This window comes from Neolamprologus multifasciatus, chromosome 12 (genome assembly GCF_963576455.1).
Source record: "Neolamprologus multifasciatus chromosome 12, fNeoMul1.2, whole genome shotgun sequence".
NCBI lineage: Eukaryota > Metazoa > Chordata > Actinopteri > Cichliformes > Cichlidae > Neolamprologus > Neolamprologus multifasciatus.
In genome coordinates, this window is record NC_140450.1 from 24,830,749 (window position 1) to 24,853,747 (window position 22,999).

Below are 22,999 nucleotides of genomic sequence, written 5' to 3' on the forward strand. Positions count from 1 at the left end.
GTGCCTTTTGGAGCATTTAATTAAATGATCAATTCTATGATTGCTTTGGGTGATAGCCTGGACTTTGAGCTTGGGCAGTTCTTTACTTGTAGATGCTGCCGCAGAACCTGAACCCAGTTACATATACCTGCAATTGTGGAGAATTACCCGCTCGTGCTTTGCAGAGACCTTTACAAAATGGTGAAACATTTCTTGATTTAAGTTTTATCCACATGTATCAAATCTAGGCTATCTATCTCTATCTGTCTGTCCGTCCAGTGGACAACCTCATGTTTAGCAGCATTCAGCAGTGTTAATTTAAGGAATTCTTCCAGGCAGTTTTATCACAAACGACTTCTCAAAACAGTGAATGAATTTGACCAATCAAAAATTGCCACTTCCTGTTAATTTAAACTGAATTTATTTGCAGTTTTGTTTCACTTTAACAGAAGAAATGACAGCAGCTATCACCTTCTCTTATTATTCTACAGGGTGGGCCATTTATATGGATACACCGTAATAAAATGGAAATGGTTGGTGATATTAAAGTCCTGTTTGTGGCACATTAGTATATGTGAGGGGGCAAACTCCTCACGATGGGTGGTGACCATGGTGGCCATTTAGAAGTCGGCCATCTTGGATACAACTTTTGTTTTTTCAATAGGAAGAGGGCCATGTGACACATGAAAGAATAAAGTTACGTTAAAACCAAGCACACCATTGTTTTTCTTGTGACATTACAAAATAGGTTTGATGTGTCACATGGCCCTCTTCCTATTGAAAAAACAAAAGTTGTATCCAAGATGGCCAACTTCTAAATGGCCACCATGGTCACCACCCATCGTGAGGAGTTTGCCCCCTCACATATACTAATGTGCCACAAACAGGACTTTAATATCACCAACCATTCCCATTTTATTACGGTGTATCCATATAAATGGTCCACCCTGTACTTTAACCTAAAAATCGGGACCCATTATTGAATCAACAGCTTGTGAAATTAATTGTCTTGCCTTTAAAGTAACATAACTGATTTTTACTCCACTAGTTTGCTCGTTCTACACCCTAGAGGATGTTGTGTATAGTATTTAAATACAGCGACTTGTTTCAATCAGGATTACTTAAGCTTTCATCCAACTTTAATGTGGCCCAACCTTTATTTCTGCATTTGCTTGGTTGTCTCCTAACGGGGTGGCAAGTAAGTGAAGGCGACCATCAGTTTTCCTTTTCAAAACGGTTTTGTTGCATTGCTACATGTTGTATATGACAGTGACTCAAGATATTGGTCATTATCCAATTCAAATAAACTTGAGTGTTAAATCACCAAAAATGTATATCTTCTTATATCTCTCCCCTGTATAATATCAGTTAACATTTTGATAGACAAGTCCATTGTCTCTCAGATTCTCTCTGGCTCCTGATTATCATCTAAGGGCTGGGTTTCTTTGGCTGTTGTCATGGAGCCCAGCCTTTGAGCAGCACAAACAGAGGTGTGTGTGTGTGTGTGTGGTGTGTGTGTGCGCTTATGTGGTTATGTATACTGACTTTCTTTCTGTACCTTCACAGTGTACTGTGTCAGTGAACTGAGTGACTCATGGATGAAGATGAGACTGAGTCGGAAGTGAGTAGTAGTAGTAGTAGAGAAAAAGAATATATAAATAACTAAAAGATCAGAAGGATGCCTCCAAAAAGGAAAAACGATGCTATAATTCAGGCTGAAGATGGTGAGAAGATGTTTTAATGCTATTATAGGGAAAACTGACTCATTCATTCATTACTATATTTATTTAAACATTTGAATCTAAATGGCTGTATTCATGCATCTGTTCAGTTGGGATGGAGGTGGATGCTACGTTGGACAGTGGGAGTGAAGGTAAGTCAAATGGAACAATTTTTCTGTCTGTTTAATTAAACAAAAAAAAGTTTTGAAAATGTTTATAGCTTTTAAGGCATTTTCGGGCCTTTTTGTCAGTTCTTATTGTTGATGGTTGTATTTGTTCAGGGACATGTTATTGCATTTTCAATAGCAAACCTTATGTAAAAAAATAATATATATTTGTATGTATGTGTGTGTGTGTGTGTGTCTTAGATGAGGCCAGAAGGAGAAGCAAAAACAGAAGAGCCAAAGCACAGCGTAAAACCAAACAGGTCAGTGATGATGAGGATGAAGAAGAAGATGAAGATGAGGCACCGAGGAAAAGGGGACGAAGGAAGAGGACCAAGCCCCAAGACAGTGACCAAGACGATGAGGAAGACAAACGAAGGGTGAGACAGAAAGGAGCCAAAGCTTCCAGGAGGAAAGCTGCAAATGAGGAGCGTGATGAGGAGAGCGAAGAAGATCAGGGTAAAAGGAAGAAAGGAGGAAGAGCGTCTTCCAAACAGGAGAAAGAGGATCAGAATAAGGAGAAGAAGGGAAATGTTAAAGGCAAAGACGAGACAAATAAAGGCAGTGAGAAGGACAAGAAAAAGAAGAATGGAAAGCAGAGCAGGTGCAGTATTCTCTGAGAGCTGTATTTCATCTACGGTTACGTCCATAAGTATTTACAGATATAGGTGTAGTTCTTTTCTTGGCTCTGTAAATTACCACTATGAAATTTAATTCAAACAACTCAGATGCAGTTGAAGTGCAGACTTTCAGCCTTAATTTAGTGGGTTGAACAAAATAAATTGCATAAAAATTTGAGGGACGAAAGCAATTTCTTTAAACACAATACCTTCATTTCAGAGGCTCAAAAGTAATTGGACAAATTAAATAACTGAAAATAAAATGTTCATTTCTAATACCTGGTTGAAAACCTTTTGCTGGCAATGATGGCATGAAGTCTTGAGCTCATGGACATCACCAGATGCTGTTTTACTTCCTTTTTAATGCTCTGTCAGGCCTTTACTGCAGCGGATGTATGTTTTGGGTTATTCTCCATCTGTACTATCAAATGCCGCCCAATCAATTTGACCGCATTGCTGGGGTGGGATTGCTGTTATCAAATTCAAAACGTGCTTCAAAATGGTACATCTTCACAGTTACACATCTGTTGTCTTTGTTCCATTGTGAATAAAATATGTGTTTATGAGATTTGCTACTCAATGCATTGTGTTTTTATTTACATTTTACACAGAATCCCAGCTTTTTTGGAACTGGGGTTATTAAGTGAACACTGCAGTGTGTGCAGTTAGATTTAAATCTACTAATTAACACTACCAGGAAAGCTTTTCTTGAGGTGATGAATCGTGTGAAAATTACGCCTTCTCAAAGTCATTGCGAGTGACGGTTGCTTCCCTTTGGCAGCTCTCCTGCTTCTTCCTCTGAAGATGAGTGTGATGAAGAGTCGATGTCAGAGGGAGAGATCGCTGCCCTGAAAGAACAAGTAGAAGAAAAGAAGAAGCTGATTGCTACATTAAGGAACAAACCTTGGCGGATGAAGAGGAGGCTCGTACTGCTCAAGTAAAAATGAAAACAAAAAACTCTGGCCAACTCTTAATCCTCTTCTTTGGCCTGCTTTTTGTTACAACCGTAACTTCTGTTCATTAAAGATAAAAATATTTTGAGTGCATTTTTAAAATTGATTATTACTCCATTTTTGCTGGTGCACATTTTCTTTTAATACCATGTGAAGTTGGACATTTATTATTAAATCTTGCTCACTGCTACTTTACCTGTTTGGTACTTCCACTCATCAATGCTCGACTATACAAACAGACAAAACTACTTGTGTTTTTAGACAGGGCAAAGCATGTTTCTTCTTTTGAGTCCTGCAACCTATGAAAATGTTTACATCTAGGCTTTTATTCATCTACAGTCCATCTGGAAAGTATTCACAGCACTTCACTTGTTCCACATTGTTTTACAGCCTTATTCCAAAATTCCAACATAATCTGTAAATGGAAGATGTTTGGGACCACCAGGACTCTTCCTAGAGCTGACTGCATGGCCAATCTGAGTGATCGGGTAGAAGGGCCTTAGACAGGGAGGTGACTGAGAACCTGATGGTCATTCTGACAGAGTTCCAGTATTGTTCTGTGGAGAAAGGAGAACCTTTCAAAAGGACATCCATTTCTGCAGCACACCACCAATCAGGCCCATGTGGGCTAGACAGAAGCCACCTGAGACTAGCAAGACTACGACCCTAAACGCACAGCCAGGATGACAAGAGTGGCTTTGTGACCGCTCTGTGAATGTCCTTGAGTGGCCAACTCTGAGCCCAGACTTGAAGCACAGTCATCTGAATATGGCTGTGCTCCCCATCCAATCTGATGGAGCTTAAAAAGTTCTGAAAAGAAGAATGGGAGAAACTGCCCAGAAATATGCGTTTCAAGCTTGTAGCATCATAATCATAAAGACTTGAGACTACAATTATTGCTAAAGTATTGAGTAAAGTGTGAGAATACTTACAGTACATGCATGTAATATTTTTCATTTTTTTATTAAAAATGAAAAAGATTTTTGCAAGAATTTTGAGGAAACTTTTGTTCACTCAACATCACAATGGACATATTGAATGCAGAACTGTTAGGTAAAAACAAACAAACCATGAACTTAATCCATTTTGGAACAAGGTTGTAACATGACAAAATGTGAAACAAGTGAAGTGGTCTGAACACTTTCTGGATGCACTGTATGGAAATTCTGCCCTTTGTGGAATTTGTATAGATGACAACAGGTTCCTATAAAATCTCAGCACGAGCCAAGCTGGCTGTATCTCTGCCTGTTAGATATGTTAGAAGACAGCAAACTGTTCTGGCTTCCCAGCCAGGGCTAAGGCTTATGTAAGTCAGTGTGTGTTTGTGAGGTAAGTGTGTATGTTTGTTATGTATGTAGGCAAGTTTCTGGAAAGGGAACATGATAGCCGAGTTGCCTTAACTTTTCATGAGCTTGACACTGTTTAATGCATGTTGTTGTGGTGAGCTGACCTCCTGCTTGCTGTGTCTTCCTGCCAGTGCTCTTAACATATGCAGCGTGTCATCAATCAGTAAATCATTCCAAACCTGTTGTTTGTACATCCTGTTCACTAACTAAATAATTAATTCACTGAGTAGATCATGATTTTCAGTTGGATGTGGGCATGGATGGCATTTCATTGCTGCACATTTGTGTACTGCCTGAAACAGGGAGGCCCAGGAGTTTGTTGAAAAATTCGAAGGTGCTCTCGGGAAAGGAAGAGGCAAGAAGTTGTATGCGTTTAAAGTCATGATGACCAAGGTAACGTCCTCACTGAGCAAAATGCATTGATTTATAATTTGAGCAATATTGTTTAAGTTTGCTTCTCTGCACTCTCCCCTAGAAACTTATCAAGTTTAATCGGGACTTTGACAACTTCAAAACAGCATGTATACCATGGGAGAGGAAGATAAAGGAAGTAGAAAGTTGGTACCACAAAACCAAATAATCACTAAGCTATAATCTTACATTTGCTAATACGCTGTCCTCACAATTATGTATTTTCACCTCACCCCCTTTCCCCCCAGGTCATTTTGGATCATCGGTGGCATCTTACTTCATTTTTCTGAGGTGGATGTATGGCCTGAACCTAATCCTGTTTGGGTTCATGTTTGGTCTGGTGGTGCTGCCAGAGGTAGGCTTTGTCTTTATGTATGCTAGCAGGCAATAGCTAATGTGGCAAATGCTGAGCTCCATCCATCCATGTCTCCATCCCTCTCCTCTGCATTTAGGTTCTCATGGGTCTCCCCTATGGCTCCATTCCCCGGAAAACTGTGCCACGATCTGAACAGGACACAGCCATGGACTTCTCAGTGCTCTTTGACTTTGGTGTGAGGATCCTAGCTTCATGCATCCCTTAATTCATTTTTTCTCACACACAAGCTCTCTTTTTTTCCCCAGACTGGCTAACAGTAGTTTTTGCTCTTATACCAAAGAAAAGAAAAATACATTTTTTATTATTATTTTTTTTTAAACTTTTGATAATGTTTTGGTAAGATCTGGTGACTGTGGATGCCATAAGAGTGCAGTTAACTCAGTGTCAAGTTCAAGTAGCCAGCCTGAGTTTCTTGTTCTTAGATGAGGGGAGCAGCACCTGCTGTTGTGGCTCACCTGCTTCAAGGTTTAAGATGTTTAGAGAGGCTTTCTGCATATCTTGGTCTTAGTTGCCTTTCTATCAGATAAAGGCTTCTTGCCATTCTCCTTTGACCTCTGGCATTGAAACAGCATTTTATCCCAGAAAACTACAGCTCACTGGATATTTTCTCTTTTTTAAACCATTCTCTATAAACTGTAGAGATGGTTGTGTTGGAAGGCACAAGTTGATCAGCAGTTTCTGAACTACTCAGACCGGCCTGCTGGCACCAACAAGAATTCCTGGATCACTTAAATCACTTTCTTCTGAATTCTGGTACTCAGTTTGAACTTCATGGCAGCACGATGGTGGTTAGCACTGATACCTCAAGGCAAGAACAGTCATGAGTTTGACTACACCATCTGGGTGGAGTTGGGTTAATTAGTGCTCCTAAATTGCCCAAATGTGTAAGTCTGAATGGTTGTCTGTTGCTCTGTGTTAGCCCTGTGTCAGGGTGGCAGCCTGTCCATGGTGTACCCTGCCTGTTGCCCTATTTTAGCTGGGATAGGCTCCAGCCCCCTGTGACGCTGATAAGCAGAAGAGAATGAACATTCGCATGTTAGCAATATAGATAGCAGCCTTTACACCCTCACACCACATTGGTGTGGTGAGAAACTTACCTTGAGTGCAGACTGTATTTGTATGTATGCGTGACCATACCTTTCTGTTTCTCATCAACAGGGATACTGCAAGTACTCTATTTTGTTTTATGGCTTCTACAACAACGAACGAAACATTGGCGTGCTGAAGTTCAGACTCCCTCTGTCATACCTGCTCACTGGTGTTGGAATATTTGGATACAGCCTAATGGTTGTCATTAGAACGTAGGCAAGACATATGTGGGCATTCAGATTAAAATTATGTAGAAGGGTTTGTTTTTTTTGTTAGGGTTTCTTTATCATTTCTTTTTGTTTGTCTCTTCAGGATGGCTCGTAATGCAAATGAGGGAGGAGATGGGGGTGATGAAGGAGAGTTCACCTTCAGCTGGAAGATGTTCACCAGCTGGGACTACCTCATAGGAAACCCCGAAACTGCAGATAATAAGTACGCCTCCATAACCACCAGCTTTAAGGTTAGCGCGTGTGTGTGCATGTTGGAGGATTTTCAGAAGGAAGTTTTCATATGTGGTGTAAATAAAATAGGTCCATATTGGACATGTCATTCCCGCTGCCAGCAAACACATCCCACTTGTTAATTTGCCACTGATCTCTCCATCCCCTATAGTGTTACAGCGAAGAGAGAGGTGCGAGCATAATGTACTCCATGTTAACATTTTCATATGCTGAGCCCCAATTTAAGATGGTTAATCATAAAAATCTACTTAACAAGAAAAGTGGGGAAAACTGTCCTGGTGCCATTTGCAGGGAGATTTAAACTTCTGAAATGTGAAGGTGCTAAATTGTGTAACTTGAAACTGAAAGAGATCTTAAGTGCTTCTTTATTTGTAATGCAGGAGTCCATTGTAGATGAAAAGGAGAACCAGAAGGATGAAAACATCCATCTCCAACGTTTCCTCAGGATTCTGGCAAATATTATGATCCTGTGCTGTCTCGGTGGCAGTGGTTATCTCATCTACTTTGTGGTGAAACGTTCTCAGGATTTTGCTAAGATGGATCCAGCATCTCTCACGTGGTTTCAAAAGAACGAGGCAGGTTTACACTGAGCACATGGTGTTCTTTTACCGAATGAGGTTTCTGACACAAGGAGCGATGAAAAGTTGGGAAAGTTGAGGCTTGAAAAATAAATGTTTACATTCTCTCTTGTCTTTTGTATCAGGTGGAGTTTGTGATGTCTCTATTGGGACTAGTGTGTCCTCCACTGTTTGAAACCATCGCAGAGTTGGAAGATTATCATCCCCGTATTGCCCTTAAGTGGCAGCTGGGGAGGATTTTCGCCCTCTTCCTGGGAAATCTTTACACCTTCCTCTTTGCTCTCTTTGATGAAGTTAATGACAAGGTATGGCTGATGTGCCTTCATGCATTAGTTACAGTTGCATTTATACACTGCTGTGAAAAGTAATGTACACTACAGATGTCTTGGTTTTTTGCATATTTGTCACACATGTTTAGACACATTTATGAGGACAGAAAATTTGCATGCCACTATACTTGTGTTAACCAACAGTCACTTATGGGGACAAAATGTGTGTCCCCACAACGCTGAAGGCACTTTTGAGGCTCAAAATGTGGTTTTAGTGTCAGGGTTACAATTAGGTCATGGTTAGGTTTAGGCTGAGGATTAAGGTTAGGCATTCCTAACCTACCCTAACCGTCATTGATGATGACGGTTAGGGTAAGTGGCTAGGGAAAGCATTATGTCAATTAGATATCCTTGCTAAGATATGAAAATGAGTGTGTGTTTGTTTGTGTGTGTGTGTGTGTGTGTGTGTGTGTGTGTGTGTGTGTGTGTGTGTGTGTGTGTGTGTGTGAAATATTGCCCCCTAAACCTCATAGCCGGTTATGCAGGTTTTGTTTTCCTCAGTCAGATCCTGGCTACTGTTCCTGTGTTTGTGCTAAATTAAGCGACAGTGGTATCGGACCTTTAACTTACATCTTAAGCAGAAAGTGAACAGTCCTTCCCAAATTCCCAATAATCAGTTCTCTTTTAAATCCTGGAAACTACATTGATGTGTGTATGAAATATGCTGCATGAACACTGACACCTTAATTTTTCTTTGATGCATTAAATGTTTTTCAGCTGGAAACGGAGCAGGAGCTCAAGAATGCCACTGAATGGGCTATACATGAGTACAATGCCAACTACAGCTCCTACTACAACACGACGGATGTGCCTCCACTGGTCGTGAACCCTGCAGATGCTGTCAGAGGACCATGTTGGGAGACATCAGTGGGAATAGTTAGTAGAAGCTTTATGTATAACAGTGCTGAGGGAAACACATTACAAAGTACTGCATTACTGTAATTACACTAAATTGTGTGTAACACAATAATCACATTACAGTTACTCATAAAATCATCGGTCAATTTGTGTTGCACAAGTTCATTAATAACTATTTATCTATGCTAGCGCAGTGATCAGTGCAACATTGTTTCAATTTGGTAGGGGTCATAGACTCTACATATGTTCTGCCCATGATGACTAATGTAAATGTTCCATGTAATCTTATTACATAGGTACATTATAAAATGTGAATTTTCTGATCAAACAAAACTTATTTGATTGGTATACATTTAGTTCATACCAAGCATATTCCCTGAAAAATTAAGTATTTGAATAAATAAACATTTGGGGACATGGACAACATCACAATTCTTTCTTTTCTTTATGTCTTTACTTTTACCTTGCAGGAATTTGTGAAACTTATCGTATCAGACATGCAGGTAACCTTTTTGACTATCTTGATCGGTGACTTTGGGCGAGCTATCATCGTTCGCTTCCTCAACTACTGCTGGTGCTGGGACCTGGAGGCCGGATTCGTGAGTACTCCTAATTGTGTGTCAGTGGGTCACAGTGTCCCGTGCCCTTAACATATGTTCGTCTTAGTTTGTTTGACTGAAATAATGTCCTGCTCATCAGCAATGTTTGCAGGGAACAGGCCTCAGCAGGCCTCAAAACTGATTGTTGCTCAATTGCCGTTAACACAATTAAAAAAATAAATAAAATAAAACTTTTAAGTCTGCACTTGCACCACTTGTCTCAAGTCCTTCATGGGAATTTAAGGTGATTGTGTCAGTTTAAGTAGTGGTTATGTCATTATCATTCTGGTATTACTGAACACATGAACAGAGGAGGAGGTGCAGACTTTCTGCTTTAATTCAAGGGGTTTACCACCGCAGTTCGTAAATCCATCTACATCAACCTGATACTTTGCAATGACATCTGGCAACATAGAGTGAAACAGGACACTACAATGAGAACTTAATTACAGAGTGTGAGAGAGAGAGAGCAACAAATGCAAAGTGTATTGACCTGCTGTTTATTAATTCAGGAGAACATGCGAATCATGTTGTTTGTGTGTTTATTCCAGCCATCATATGCAGAGTTTGACATCAGTGGGAATGTGCTGGGGCTTATCTTCAATCAAGGAATGATATGGTGAATTACTCCATCGATGATTTTATTTTCTGACTCCTTTCTGCTTGACCGGAGATTCTCTAATGAGATGAATGGCTCACTAATAAGCTTCCCTCTGCTGAAACACAGCTCATGTTTCTTTGATCCGCCTATCATTAATGCAGCAATCACAAAATCTCTAATAACACTAATTACACTATTCAGTGGCTGATTAGTTTGAAATTGCATCGGGATCTTTTTTCTTTTTGAACAGTGTTGCTTAATATGTTGTTTTTCTTAGGATGGGAGCATTTTACGCTCCAGGTCTGGTGGGTCTGAATGTGCTGCGTCTCCTGACGTCGATGTACTTCCAGTGCTGGGCAGTGATGGCCTGTAATGTTCCTCACGAGCGAGTTTTCAAGGCATCGAGGTCCAACAACTTCTACATGGGCCTGCTGCTCCTCGTGCTCTTCCTTAGCTTGCTTCCTGTTGTTTACACGATAATGACCCTGCCCCCGTCCTTCGACTGCGGTCCATTCAGGTCAGTATGATGTTAAAATAAGAGATCTAAGGTGGTGCATGAAATATCTTTTTTCTTTTTCTGCAGATTAAAATATTTTATTCGGTTAATAATATGCATGAACAAGCTTATTCAGATTCACTAGATGATCATTAACATAATTATTAGAGTCAACTTAAAGAATGAACATAAAAAATTTTAATCTGCAGCTTCTTGGCAGGTTTCTCAAGCATACTTCTGCATGCACATGTTTTGTTTTTGTTTTTGTTTTTTTAAATCCAAGGGTTAGTAACAATAATGATAACAGTAACAATATCCCCCCAGTGGTCAGGACAGGATGTACGATGTGGTTATGGAGACTATAACGCAGGATTTACCAGCTTTCATAGGGAACATTTTTACGTATGCCACCAATCCTGGACTCATCGTGCCTGCCGTCCTCCTCATGGTGTAAGTTTAATTTAAATAATAAGTCAAACATGGCTTCTGTACCTGCTAAATGAAGATACATTTTTACATTTTGTGTATTTTTAAGCGTGCATGATAAATGTAAGAAAACAAATGAATCCTTTTGTGCACTGCTAATATATTTAAGGTTGCCTACACCTTATTATTTATTTAGAAAAACAAATTGTGTGCATTTCAGTTGTCTCTATCTTAGTGAATACTGATAATGTGGTGATGTTACCCTTACATTGTCTTTTTTGACACTACCACACAGTGGCAACAAAAGTCAGCCTTTCTTGGAGGAGTACAGTGAAAATGTGGGCCGTGATAATCGGAGGGTAGTCTTGGTTGGTCTCTATGGAGTGTGTTTGTCAGATACTCACCCAGATTGGGATCTGAAGAATTCAGAGAGTAGAGAGAGTTTAAGGTGTCTATCTGTTCCTGATTTTGTGGTGTGGCGGATCACATTGTCCTAACTGAGTGGCACTGATTTTGAGGAATTCACTTTAACCCCACATCACAACAAGAGCCCCCTCAAGGTGCTTTATATTGGAAGGTACAGACCTACGATAATACAGAGAAAATCCCAACAATCAGATGACCCCTTATGAACAAGCAATGGAAAGGAAAAACTCCCTTATAACAGGAAGAAACCTCAGGCAGAACCAGACTTATTGAGGGGCGGCCATCTGCCGCAACCGACTGGGGATGAGGGCAGGGAAAGAGGACAAAAGCAGTACCGGTGGCATCTATAGTTGTGGTGAAGATGTGGTCAAGTAAGCAAACACATTTTACAGTTAACAAACAATCTCTTTTCTTAATAAATTAAATTACTGTGGTCATCTGGCAGGTCTAGTTTCTGTACAGGTGCTCCTAAAGAAAGGACCAGCTTTAATCCTCCATTTAAATTTAAATCCACAAATAAAACATGTGTGCTGTCCTGTGGATTTTTTTTGGTTAGTCTTTATCCTTGTTATAGCTCTTAATGGGGAAAACGCATGCGTGTGAATATTTTTGTGGTAGTTGCCAGTCATTTCAGGTACAAACATCTCTGTCATCTCTTCTCACAAGCAACAAGTTTCCCTGCAGACAAACCCAACCTAGCTTTCTTGCTTTTTACACCTTGCTCAGTATTTTGAATTTTCCATTCTTCCATTTGTTTTTGTGGCCTACCCTGTGGCAGGTGGCTACAGCGGATACTTTTTGTGCTGTCTTTCTCATATGCATGTAGCTGGCCTGAGCCCTGGAGTGGTGTATCTAAGCAGGCAGCTTAAGTTTCAGGAGGCTATTCATTAGCTGCTTTTCAGTGTAGTGGCATTTTATTTGCTCACCCTAAGCTTTCTGGCAAGAAAACCAGTGTTTGCGAACAGTGTTTTGTTTCCACTCTGACATTATCACATTACGTTTGGGTAGATAACAAAGAGCAGATAAGCTACCTGTGCAGCTTATGAATTTAACAACAGTTCTTTTAAACTTGTAACTGATGAGGCAAAGTAACACACGTCATGGCACCCAGACAAAATATAAATTTGCCTGAGATTTCCATGATCGGTGCATGTACATAAACACAGAACAAAATGACAGAACAATATGATCTATCACTGTGTGGAAAGCCTGACTGTAATCTAATCCATCTGCAGTGGCACAGTAAAAGACTTATACTGTGTAACAGGTTGGCCATCTACTACCTTAACACAGTGTCAAAGGGATACCAACAGGCAAACCTGGACCTTAAAAAGAAGATGAAAATGGTCAGTATGAATTTCTCTTAATATCCCTTATTTAAGCAAAAGTTCAAGATTAGATTCAAAGCAAATGACTGTCGGGTTTGTTGGTCATCACTTCAGGCCCGAGACGAGGAGAAGAACCGCAGGAACAACAAGGACAGCACTAATCAAGTAATGAAAGACTTGGAGGACCTTCTGCCAAATAAATCTCTAATACCGCCTCCCACTGAGGAAGAGCCGCCTCATGGTACACTCACATACATCTTCAGCTGCATATACTGTAGGATAATTAACACCCCATTGACCTGACCACGTTTCCCAACTCTCAATCTGTCTTTTTAGATATTGTAATTGAGAAGGGAAGCAAGTCTACCAAAATGAAGCCAGGATCAGCGGGGAAAGGGGTCAACCTACAAAAGGAGGTGTCACTGGCTGCCCCAAACCCCAGAGGGCCAGTAGCCCATCCTCCTCGGGCACGGGGAGGGCCTCCTGGACATCTCAGGGGCCCTATACCTGGGCCTGGCAGAGGGAGAGGTCGGGGCGCTCCTCCGAGGACATAAGAAGCATGATTCACAGTTACAGATATCTGCTAGGATGGCTCCAGCTGCATATGGAGGAGGAATCAATTTTGGATTTACTGCAATGATGCAAATGAACACAAATTTCATAACATCATTTTTTTTATTGTAATTTTATTATATGAATGAAAAGCATTCAATTAGTATTTTCAACATGCTAGATGAGACATCAGTCATACCTAACACTGGAAAAAGTCTGTAGTTACTGCAGCAACTCAGTTAAAAAATACAGAAATGGTGAGTTATCTGTGTCAGTAGTATTACAACTGCAAAAATGTCAACAAACTCTATGTCTCAGCAACTTCTACCAAGGACTCGGCTTTTTTTCCTGTTTACTACAGTGGAATCAGTCTACAGTTTACTGCTTATCTATACAGACGACTGATTTCATGTGGAAATTCCTGTACATAGTTTTTAAAGTGACTTTCTAATTTTTTGCATGACATCTATTAAAATGTTCTATTTATGAAAAATTGCCATTTATGGTGTAACTAAACTATCAAACACACGAGAGGCAACACTTCAAAGAACAATCCGTTTACAAACCTGTACACTGGAGGACCACCATAGACAAAAGTCATGTAACCCTGGGGGTATATGACAAAAATAAAGAAAGTCTGAGCAGAAAATGGAATAAATATTCACAAAGTGGCTACAAAACATGCAGGTGCAGCATGATCTAATGATCTGACTCTGGCTGGTGGTTTAAACAGGAGAAATGTAGACTGGCAGTATCATGAGCTCTTCTGTGATATTCTGATTGTGACTGCCTTGATTTCAGTGTACTCCTGCAGTGCATATTCCCCCCTGAAATAATTAAAACAAGCACTACTGATTAAAACGAGAACGAGTTTACTAGTCAAGTTGCAGTGTATTGTTACAAAGTCTCAAAGCAACGATTACGTAGTTGTTTGATGGACATTAATGAAGCAAATGTACAGGTTAATTTCCTTAGATTTCAAAATGGCAACACTCACAGTTCTCTCCCATTCCCAGACATCTTGAAGCCACCGAATGGACACTGAATACTCATGGCATTGTAGCAGTTCACCCTAGAATTAAAGCAGCATTAGTTTCACCTTATTCCTTAAAAACAGGCATACAATAGTAGTAGCTGCACTATTCCAAAGTCTAATGGGACTTTAAGAGAGGCTTCAGTTATCATGCTCTGTGCAAAGGATGTGATCCATACCAGACCATGCCGGCTTGCAGAGCAGAGGAGACTGTAAGGGCTTTGTTGATGTCATTAGTGAAGACTCCTGCTGCCAACCCGTATTGTGTGGCATTGGCTCTCTGGATGACTTCACTGATGCTGCGGAAACACATAATCTGCTGCACCGGGCCAAATATCTGCAAGAGGATGGTAGAGAAATCTTACAAAAGGAATAAAAAGAGCAGTAGAATTAGACCACGTATTTTAATATGTGCTCCACCGTTGGGGGTGGGAGTACCTCTTCTTTAGCGATACGCATATGGTCTCTGACATTTGAGAACACGGTGGGTTGGATGAAAAGTCCCTGCTGGCCTCCTGGAGAGCCACCGCACTCCAGAGTTGCACCTTCTCTCTTCCCGCTTTCTATTAGCTCCATTATCTTATTAAACTGCTTCTGGTCGATCTGAGGAAAAAATAAACAAAGCTCATATTATTCTGACCTGTCTGACTTGTTAGTTGGTAACAGTATTCAGGCCACAGTATACCTGTGGTCCCTGGTCCACGCCTGGCAAGAGTGGGTTTCCCAGGACTTTGGATCTGGCTTTCTCTACACTGCGGCGGACAAATTCCTCGTAGATTGGTTCCTCTACAAACACCCTGGATCCTGCCAGACAGCACTGGCCCTGATTGAAGAACAGACCACTGTGTGCCTGCTCCACTGCGTACTCTACTGCAAGACATATACACAGAAAAGCCACCTTTAACTGCTGGTAGTTGGCAGATTTCTTTTTAACAACAGATGCCCTTCGTGACACGACCCCAAAGGGATTCTTCTACTCCCAGGTTCAAACGAGGGATCATTCACTTGTTAGGGAAAACCACTACAGTAAGATAATACTACTACAAGATATATCATATATATCAAATCTAAAAGAAAGATTTATACACCACAAGTGTGACTTAATATGGTGCTGCACTTTATTTGTTCAATTCAGAAATGGTTAGACATGGTAAAGGTATAAGAGAATATGACATTTAAAGAGAGAAATGTGACGTAATCAAGTGAAAAAAAGGTCCCACTCACAGTCACAGTCTGCAAAGACAATATTGGGATTTTTTCCACCAAGTTCCAGTGTGACTCTCTTCAGGTTGCTTTCACCTGCAGCCTTCTGGATAAGTTTTCCAACCTGGCAACCAGTGACAACCATGTGAGCCGCATGGTTACAGTAAAGGAGTTCACTTGTACATGAGTGAAATGCACAAAAACAGAAGAGAGCAAGCTGTTCACACAGACACACTGTGCTGAGATTTATACTAACAGCAGTAGATCCGGTAAAGGCTACTTTGTCTATATCCATGTGGTGAGAAATGGCACAGCCTGCTGTCTGACCATAACCAGGCAACACATTCACCACTCCAGGAGGAAACCCAGCCTGAACACAGAGAGTTGAAAAGAGAGCCACTCAGTCATCTTCTTTCAGTAAGAAATGGACTTGCGCCAGTTTTTGCACTTATATAATTGCATATAATTGTTGTGGGTGATTAGTAATTTAAATCTAACTACCTCTTTGATGAGTGCAGCCATATGCAGAGCTGATAAAGGGGTCTGTTCAGCTGGCTTGATGACTACAGTGTTCCCACAGCACAGAGCAGGAGCAATCTTCCACGCAAACATCATCAGCGGGAAGTTCCACTAAATGCCAAAGTGCAAACTCAATTTCCAGTTTTTGCTTCATAAGACTTTTTGGTTTAAAAGATTTATGTGATAATGAATGTGACACAATCAGAACCAATCAACAAATTATCTCAGGTTCAGCTAAAAAAACAAGTTAAAACATTTTTTCACCACATTCAGGACCATTACTTTACTCACAGCTGGCTGAATGTAAACACTGAAAAAACACAAAAACTTGGTAACATAAAAGTTGAATGTTTGCCATCCTTTAGTGTTTATTTCACTTACAGGAATGATCTGACCACATACTCCAATGGGCTCATGCCGTGTGTAGGTAAAATATTCTCCATCTAAAAAACCAAAAAAGGAAAAACACACACAGTTCATTTATTATAGCACTGAATGCATCCAGTTTTTGTTGTGCTGATGGTTTCAAATATGGAAACACGTGTAACATCTGATCTAAATCAAAAAAATGAATTTAACTCACCTACGGGGATGGTTTTTCCGTGAATCTTGTCTGCCCAGCCGCTGTAATATCTCAAGGTCTTGATTGTAGCCATCAGATCTACAAAATATGCCACGAGGAAAACTTTGCCACAGTTTAGAGCTTCTAGTGTCTGGAAAACAAGCAAAAAAGCACACACAGCGTCATAATAATCCAGTCGTGATGTTTTGTGGAGCAACATTTACTGATGATTTACTTCAGGTACGTGTATGTGTATTTCTCACTGCTAGCAAGAGCCGGTCTCGCTCCACCAAGTCGGCAAGTCTGTTAAGTAAATGGCCTCGGTCTGAGGCATCCATGGATCTCCACGGTGATCCCATCTGGAAAGCAGCTCTGGCACTCCTCACTGCCTCGTCTACATCATCCTGTTATTAGCACACGTTAAGGAGGTTACCACCACAATCACGCCAGATCAAGTTTATGTGTTTACTTGAAAAATTTGCTTTAAGGAGATCCCCAATCTACACAGCATACAACACGTTAGACATTGTACAAAAAAGTGCTCACAATGTAAGTCATAATAATGCTCCATAAACATTACAATTCAAAAAAAATTCTTGTAAAGCTTTAAAAAAGCACATCTAACTTACTAGCGACGTGTAAAATACTCACTGAGTCGGCCTCCTCCACTTCACACAGCAGCTTCTCGGTGGTGGGATTATACACAGGAATCTTTCTGCCACTGCATGACTCATGCCACTCGTTACCGATGAACACCTGAGGGTAAAAGAGAGACAAAGATTGTGTGATGTATCCCCCTCACTCTTTGACAGTGTAGGGTATCATCTCTGAATGCTGTTCCAGGTAATTACTGTATCCCAATTGATAAAGGACTGGTAAATATTTCCTATATTCAAATTATTTCATCTTATAAATATGCTTTGCTTCTTGGCTTGCAGCTTACCTTAGTGTAAACAATTTGGGGATTTGCAATTGGAGTGGGCAGTGCATTTGTCTCCAATCCATCTGCATTCTGGGAATTGTGGTCCTGGTGGTTGAACCCATTGCCAGACTGATGTTCATAACCATTGGCTGGCTGGGAGCTCAAGCTGTAATTTTTTCTCTCTGAAAAAAACAAAAAACAGAAATGGAACACAATGTTGTTCAAGTCTCTTTGTCTGATTAGGTGTGTGAATACACAGATAGATACACACACACACGTGATTGCGAAAGCTAACATTTGGGTCACTGAGTGAGGATAGTAACCCTGTGCACACGATGCTATCCCAACCCAGTGGAGTAAATAGAAACTGTGCCAAATTAGTTATTGGCATTGTCAGCTTTTTTTAAACTGGACGGTCAAGGGTCATGACCACGCACTGGCATGGTTTGCTGGCTCAGAAGAATGGACTAGACCTTAATTAAACTGAGAGAATCTGAGAACATCAAGTGCTGTGCCAGGGCAAAATATGAGCAGAGGTGCATTTCACTGTAATTGCTGAAAACCCAATCATGCATGGGCTCATATGGAAGAAACAAGTTTAATTAAGGCATTGTGGATTTCTGTGTCAGATAAAAGACAGTTTGAATATGTTACTATATCACTTGTATACTTTTGTAGAGAAGCCAGACAATAGATTATGTATACATAACTATGTGTCGATATAGCACTTATAAACTTTTAAATCTGGCAAATTAAGCCTATTACTTTTAAACATTTATGTCTATCACCTGACAGTCTTAGCTTCAATCTTATAAACAATATTAGGATCAGTTTTTTTGAATAATAATAATAATAATTATTATTATTATTATTATTATTATTTTTTATTATTATTATAAAAGCACTCTTATCTGGTCTTTCAACAAACATTAGAAAATGGTTGTGGAATTACATTACGTAAACATAAAAAATTGTGCTACCTGTGGGTGATGCTGATGCAGTTTCCCCCGACTGGTGTATTTCCACTCCGATCACAGGCATGTTGCAGCTGCTCTCTCCTTCCTCTCGGTGTCAGCTGACCGGAGAGTCTCCAAGCTTCTTTATATACTTTCAGCTCTCAGCGTCAGAAAGTAGAAATGTGCAGGATTGCGCGCTGTCACAGAAGGATTTCTCCTGGGTCATTTGAGGGTCTGCCTGCACGTGCAAATAACCATTAAGATGGACCCAATCCCAGTTTACCTCATGTGTCCCGGGAGGCGGCAAGCTCACTAATCATCTGACGTGACAATGGAAGTACAGTATGGTTAGACACATTTTTAATTATTAGCCATTTTTGTAATCAGCGGGATTCACCTCCAAGTCAACAAGCATAATTGGGAAGATGTTTGCTTTGATAAGGGGCCTCCTGCTGCTTCACTGTCTCCCAGGAACAATGTGATCACATAATTTTGTCTGGTGTGCCCATTTTCTGTCTCGATATACACACATCCTTTTGAGAATTATCCCCTTTGACAACACAACCTGATTTAACCCTCATTAAACAAAGAGAAGATTTGTAGAGCTGCATCTAGGGAGTGTTGAAAACATAGTGAAAACCATCCTCCCATACTAATGCGTTCACCTCTTATTTGTCACACACTTGACTTGAAGCCTTTTTCTATGAAAGAGTTTGGACTGGAAATACAGCACACTGTAAATAAGTAACCTAGATTCTGTTGCTCTACTTATCTCCAAAGGGTTTGTTCCTCATTAGGGAAGCACATAGTCAATGTTGATCAACACATACTCGATCCTAGTGTCAGGTGGGGTCTGCGTAGGTTAGCTATACATTGAGCATGTACACAAACTCAGACGTTTTGAATGGAGTATTAGATCTGTAACTCTGGCCTTGTTTTAATGTTCGAACATATGCAGCAAATTGCTTCATAGAAATTCTACCATCCAGAGAGTCAGTGTGTGTCTGCCAGAGTTAAGGACAAAACTGGACTGCCTCTGTCTACACAGGATGTGGATCACCAGGTCAAAGGAGCTGTCGGTCGGCCTCAGAGCCCCGTGTGTCCCACAGCTGAACTTGACCTAAATTGACAGTTTGATAGAGGGCAAGAAAAAAGAAAGGAAATAAAAAATGGAAAGTAGGAGATGGTGAAAGAACTGGAGACAGTGCAGTCATGCATGGGGTGGCTGTAGCTCAGGTGGCAGAGCAGGTGAGCCTCTAATCAGAAGGTCGGTGGTTCGATCCCAGGCTGCCTCCTGCATGCCAAATATTCTTGGGCATGTTTGCCTACTGGTGGTGGTCAGAGGGCCTGGTGGCGCCAGTGTCCGGCAGCTGTCAGTGCACCCCAGGGCACCTGTGGCTACAATGTAGCTTGCCATTGCCAGTGTGTGAATGACTGAATGTAGTGTAAAGCACTTTGGGGTCCTTAGGGACTGAGTAAAGCGCCATTTACATTTTTACCATAAAAAGGGAAAACAAGGAATGGAAGAATGAGAGAAAAGGTGAGTGAGCAGACACTGGAATTAGTTAGGGCTATTTATTAGTCGAATTATTAAATATTAAATATTAAAAATTAAATATTAGTCAGAGTAGAAATGAAAAAAATGAGAGGTAGAGGAATGCAAAGACTTGTCTTTGTAATTTACTGCATTGTTCTGTAATCAGGTGAATATGTCATTCTCTTAGGATTAGTAAATATTCCCAACATGAAGCACTAATGATTTAATTCACAGCCTAAATATATGCAGCTACATGTAGTAAGCAGCAATGATTTGGGAATGCATGTCACTGGACAATCAGATGGAGAGCGCTCCCTTGTGACACATTACAGAAATTACATTGTTCATACCAGGGGTCCAGTGCAGGCAGATCACATAGTGTCATAACTCATTGTCAGTAAAAGTCTGGAATTTGCACTTCAAAGGTTTTACTGCTCACGTCAGTGTATAAAAACAACACATGTCGTATGGGATATTGCAACCCCCACATGGCCTAGGTGAAGACACTTCTCACTCCTTTAATAATGCAGATGACCAGTGATGACATAAACACAGTGAAGTACATGTCCTCTTCTATTTCTATTACCTATGGCGTGCCACAAGGTTCTGTTTTAGGGCCCTTTCTGTTATATCTGATGGCTCTTCAGCACGTTTTGAACATCTTTGAGGACATTTTTTTAATCACTGCTACATTCAGATGACATTCAGTTATATATCTCTTTTAGGTCCCAAGATAATTCTTAGCTACAGATCCTACATAGGTGCTCCGACTTAACGAAGGAAAAGCAGAAGTCCTTATTTGTCCCCTGACAGATTTAAGTCTAAGATAATGGAAACTCGGTCCTTGTGCCACATTTGCTAAATCTTCTCTCTGGAACTTTTGTCACGGTTGCAGCGGCAGACCCAAAAGCCAGGCACTGGCTTTGATGTGAGTGAACTTTATTTTCAAAATGGTGAGAATACAGACTGAGTGGACATGGGAACAACAGAAACTAAGATAAACCTAAACTGGGAAAAACTTACTAAACAAACCTGAAACCATGACTTGCAGAAGAAAATGCAGAAAGTCACGCAGAATGATATGCAGGAAACACGGGATAACACGCGACATGACACGGACATGGCAACAGGGAGGGAACACAGAGACGTAGGACCAGGGCAGGTACAGAGACACTGAACAGGAGGAGCTCAGAATACAAAACAGAAACCAAACCATAAGAACAAGAAAATCTTAACAAGAATTAACCTGAAACATATGATAATAATCAAAACCACTGAGTCCACAGACTCAGGGCCATGACAACCTTGGCGTAACCTTTGCATGTTGGACGTTCATGTCAAATCACTTGCTTGTATTACTTAAGAAATATTTCCAAGTAAAGTCTCATTGTGTCACACTCTGAACTGGAAACTGTTATTCATGCATTTATTTCATCATGTATAAAATATTGTGATTCATTGTTTGCTTGTCAGAGCAAGTGAACAATGAATTACTGAACTTGAAATCTGTGGACTCAGTGATCACCTTCATAAAACAGCTAAAACCTCATGTTTTTACACTTGCATTTGGTTAACCTTTGTTTCTATTCTCTGGTATTTTGTTATAAAGAATTCTGTAGTTTTTGTGTAAAAATGTGCTATGCAAATATGTTCTTACATGTGAGTCTACGCCAGCACATGACCTTCACAATCTGTTCCCATGTTTTAAGGTCTTCCCCTCATCAAGAACACCTCAGCTAAGTCGGGCTTGTCAGCTGTTGCTAGTTAGCTTTGTTGTCTACCAGCTTAAAGTTAGCTTACATGACCCTGTTGTTGTCAGTTATAAGACTGTAGGTGATGAATATGCTGTCTGTGACGCCCAAATTTTGAGGGGGGTTTTTTTGTTTGTTTTTTTGTTACACTTTATAAGCTTTCTGGATGGTGGATAGTACTTGGACCTGATACCACTGAAAAGTCTGGCTTGATTAATTTACTGACTCTGGAGCCATCCATGGCAGCTTTTCTAGCACAAGGTGTGCACAGTATTGTATGTTTTATTGAAGCTTGCTTCTGCCACTGAAAAAAACTTTTTGTTGGCCTGGAGTAACATTATTTTCCCTCAAGAGGGCAGTGTCATCTGCCACTGGGGAGATGGCGCTGCTCTCTTGTGAGACAGGAACCAATCTCTCAGTCAGAGAAACTAGTTGGCTCACTCACCTCCAGGCCTCTGGAGAGAATGTGTATTAAATATTTCTTAGGTAACTGCAGCAACTGTTCAGATTTTGTCGCTTCAGTGCCCAAACAAAGGTGGTTCAAGGTCACTGGGTAAATGTTAATGTTGCATACATTAAAGAAAGCATCCTGCATTTGCCTAACTCAAAAAAGATCTGAGACCTTGGGTAGAGACACGCATCCCTGGGAGTGTTGCGTCAAGAAATGGTGTATAATAAAATCAAAGAGAACAGGAAAGATAAGGGACATTCCCATCAGTTGTGGTTCCAGGTCAAACAAGGTCATTTCCTTTTAGCAGAACTTCAGACTCACTTCTCTTGCTTGTGTTCAGTCACCTTTGCATAGTAACCTGGAAGCTTCTGCAGGTGTTCAAATTCTCAAAAAGCTGCTCCAGCACCTCCTTTATTACTTCCTTCAGCAACAGAACTGGACTATCCTTTGTGAAAGGGAAGGAGAAAAATAAATGAGTATAACTGATGAGTGATGCAGCTTATCCATCTTATTAGTGTAATTTTACAATTTTGTGCCATCCATCCTCCTGCCTGTAACCTGGAAATCAATCTAAGTGCACCATCTTGGAGCAGGTCCGTTACTAAAATGTATCTGGAAGACAGTGGAGGGGGAGAGTGGAGGTAGGGGAACTGTAATACATACTTTGCAGAAAAGATTAACAGGATCAATAAATCTTGAGATCCTTTATGTTTGTAGATTATTTTAGTTCAGCTGTCTGATCATATCAGTTT

At 40.5% G+C, this 22,999-nt stretch overlaps 2 protein-coding genes across 3 annotated transcripts; one reads left to right on the forward strand and one right to left on the reverse strand.

Moving 5' to 3' along the window:
- The first annotated feature begins 732 nt into the window (after nucleotides 1–732).
- tmc2b (transmembrane channel-like 2b) lies at nucleotides 733–13,315 on the forward strand. The gene is made up of 18 exons (XM_085180152.1): nucleotides 733–2,468; nucleotides 3,266–3,421; nucleotides 5,086–5,176; nucleotides 5,259–5,340; nucleotides 5,443–5,549; nucleotides 5,647–5,745; nucleotides 6,729–6,871; nucleotides 6,972–7,119; nucleotides 7,501–7,695; nucleotides 7,824–8,003; nucleotides 8,745–8,903; nucleotides 9,356–9,484; nucleotides 10,036–10,103; nucleotides 10,363–10,602; nucleotides 10,906–11,031; nucleotides 12,701–12,779; nucleotides 12,876–13,002; nucleotides 13,098–13,315. The coding sequence occupies exons 1-18, from the start codon at nucleotides 2,044–2,046 to the stop codon at nucleotides 13,313–13,315; spliced, it is 2,772 nt and encodes a 923-aa protein (XP_085036278.1). The 5' UTR covers nucleotides 733–2,043.
- Nucleotides 13,316–14,031: 716 nt separating this feature from the next.
- On the reverse strand, nucleotides 14,032–19,791 carry LOC146507075 (aldehyde dehydrogenase 1A1-like). 2 transcript variants are annotated; one of them, XM_085180143.1, is made up of 14 exons: nucleotides 18,533–19,268; nucleotides 17,574–17,734; nucleotides 17,282–17,386; nucleotides 16,894–17,034; nucleotides 16,652–16,781; nucleotides 16,450–16,511; nucleotides 16,051–16,179; nucleotides 15,806–15,919; nucleotides 15,571–15,673; nucleotides 15,032–15,216; nucleotides 14,785–14,949; nucleotides 14,526–14,683; nucleotides 14,311–14,385; nucleotides 14,032–14,140 (listed from the first exon to the last, which is right to left on the reverse strand). In XM_085180143.1, exons 1-14 carry the CDS (start codon nucleotides 18,591–18,593, stop codon nucleotides 14,068–14,070), a joined length of 1,662 nt encoding a protein of 553 aa, XP_085036269.1. In that variant the 5' UTR covers nucleotides 18,594–19,268; the 3' UTR covers nucleotides 14,032–14,067. The 2 variants fall into 2 exon arrangements, with proteins under 2 accessions (XP_085036269.1, XP_085036268.1); XM_085180142.1 differs by having other exon boundaries at nucleotides 15,571–15,919; nucleotides 18,533–19,791.
- Between the last annotated feature and the right edge of the window lie 3,208 nt (nucleotides 19,792–22,999).

Coding starts and splice junctions, on each gene's coding strand:
- LOC146507075 (XM_085180142.1), bottom strand. CDS start 18,593: ATGCCTGTGATCGGAGTGGAAATACACCAGTCGGGGGAAACTGCATCA. Junction 17,387..17,573: donor CCCAAATTGTTTACACTAAG/GTAAGCTGCAAG, acceptor TTTTACCCTCAG/GTGTTCATCGGTAACGAGTG. Junction 14,684..14,784: donor TGCGTATCGCTAAAGAAGAG/GTACTCCCACCC, acceptor ATCCTCTTGCAG/ATATTTGGCCCGGTGCAGCA.
- tmc2b (XM_085180152.1), top strand. CDS start 2,044: ATGTGTGTGTGTGTGTGTGTCTTAGATGAGGCCAGAAGGAGAAGCAAA. Junction 3,422..5,085: donor AGGAGGCTCGTACTGCTCAA/GTAAAAATGAAA, acceptor TGCCTGAAACAG/GGAGGCCCAGGAGTTTGTTG. Junction 8,004..8,744: donor TTGATGAAGTTAATGACAAG/GTATGGCTGATG, acceptor AATGTTTTTCAG/CTGGAAACGGAGCAGGAGCT.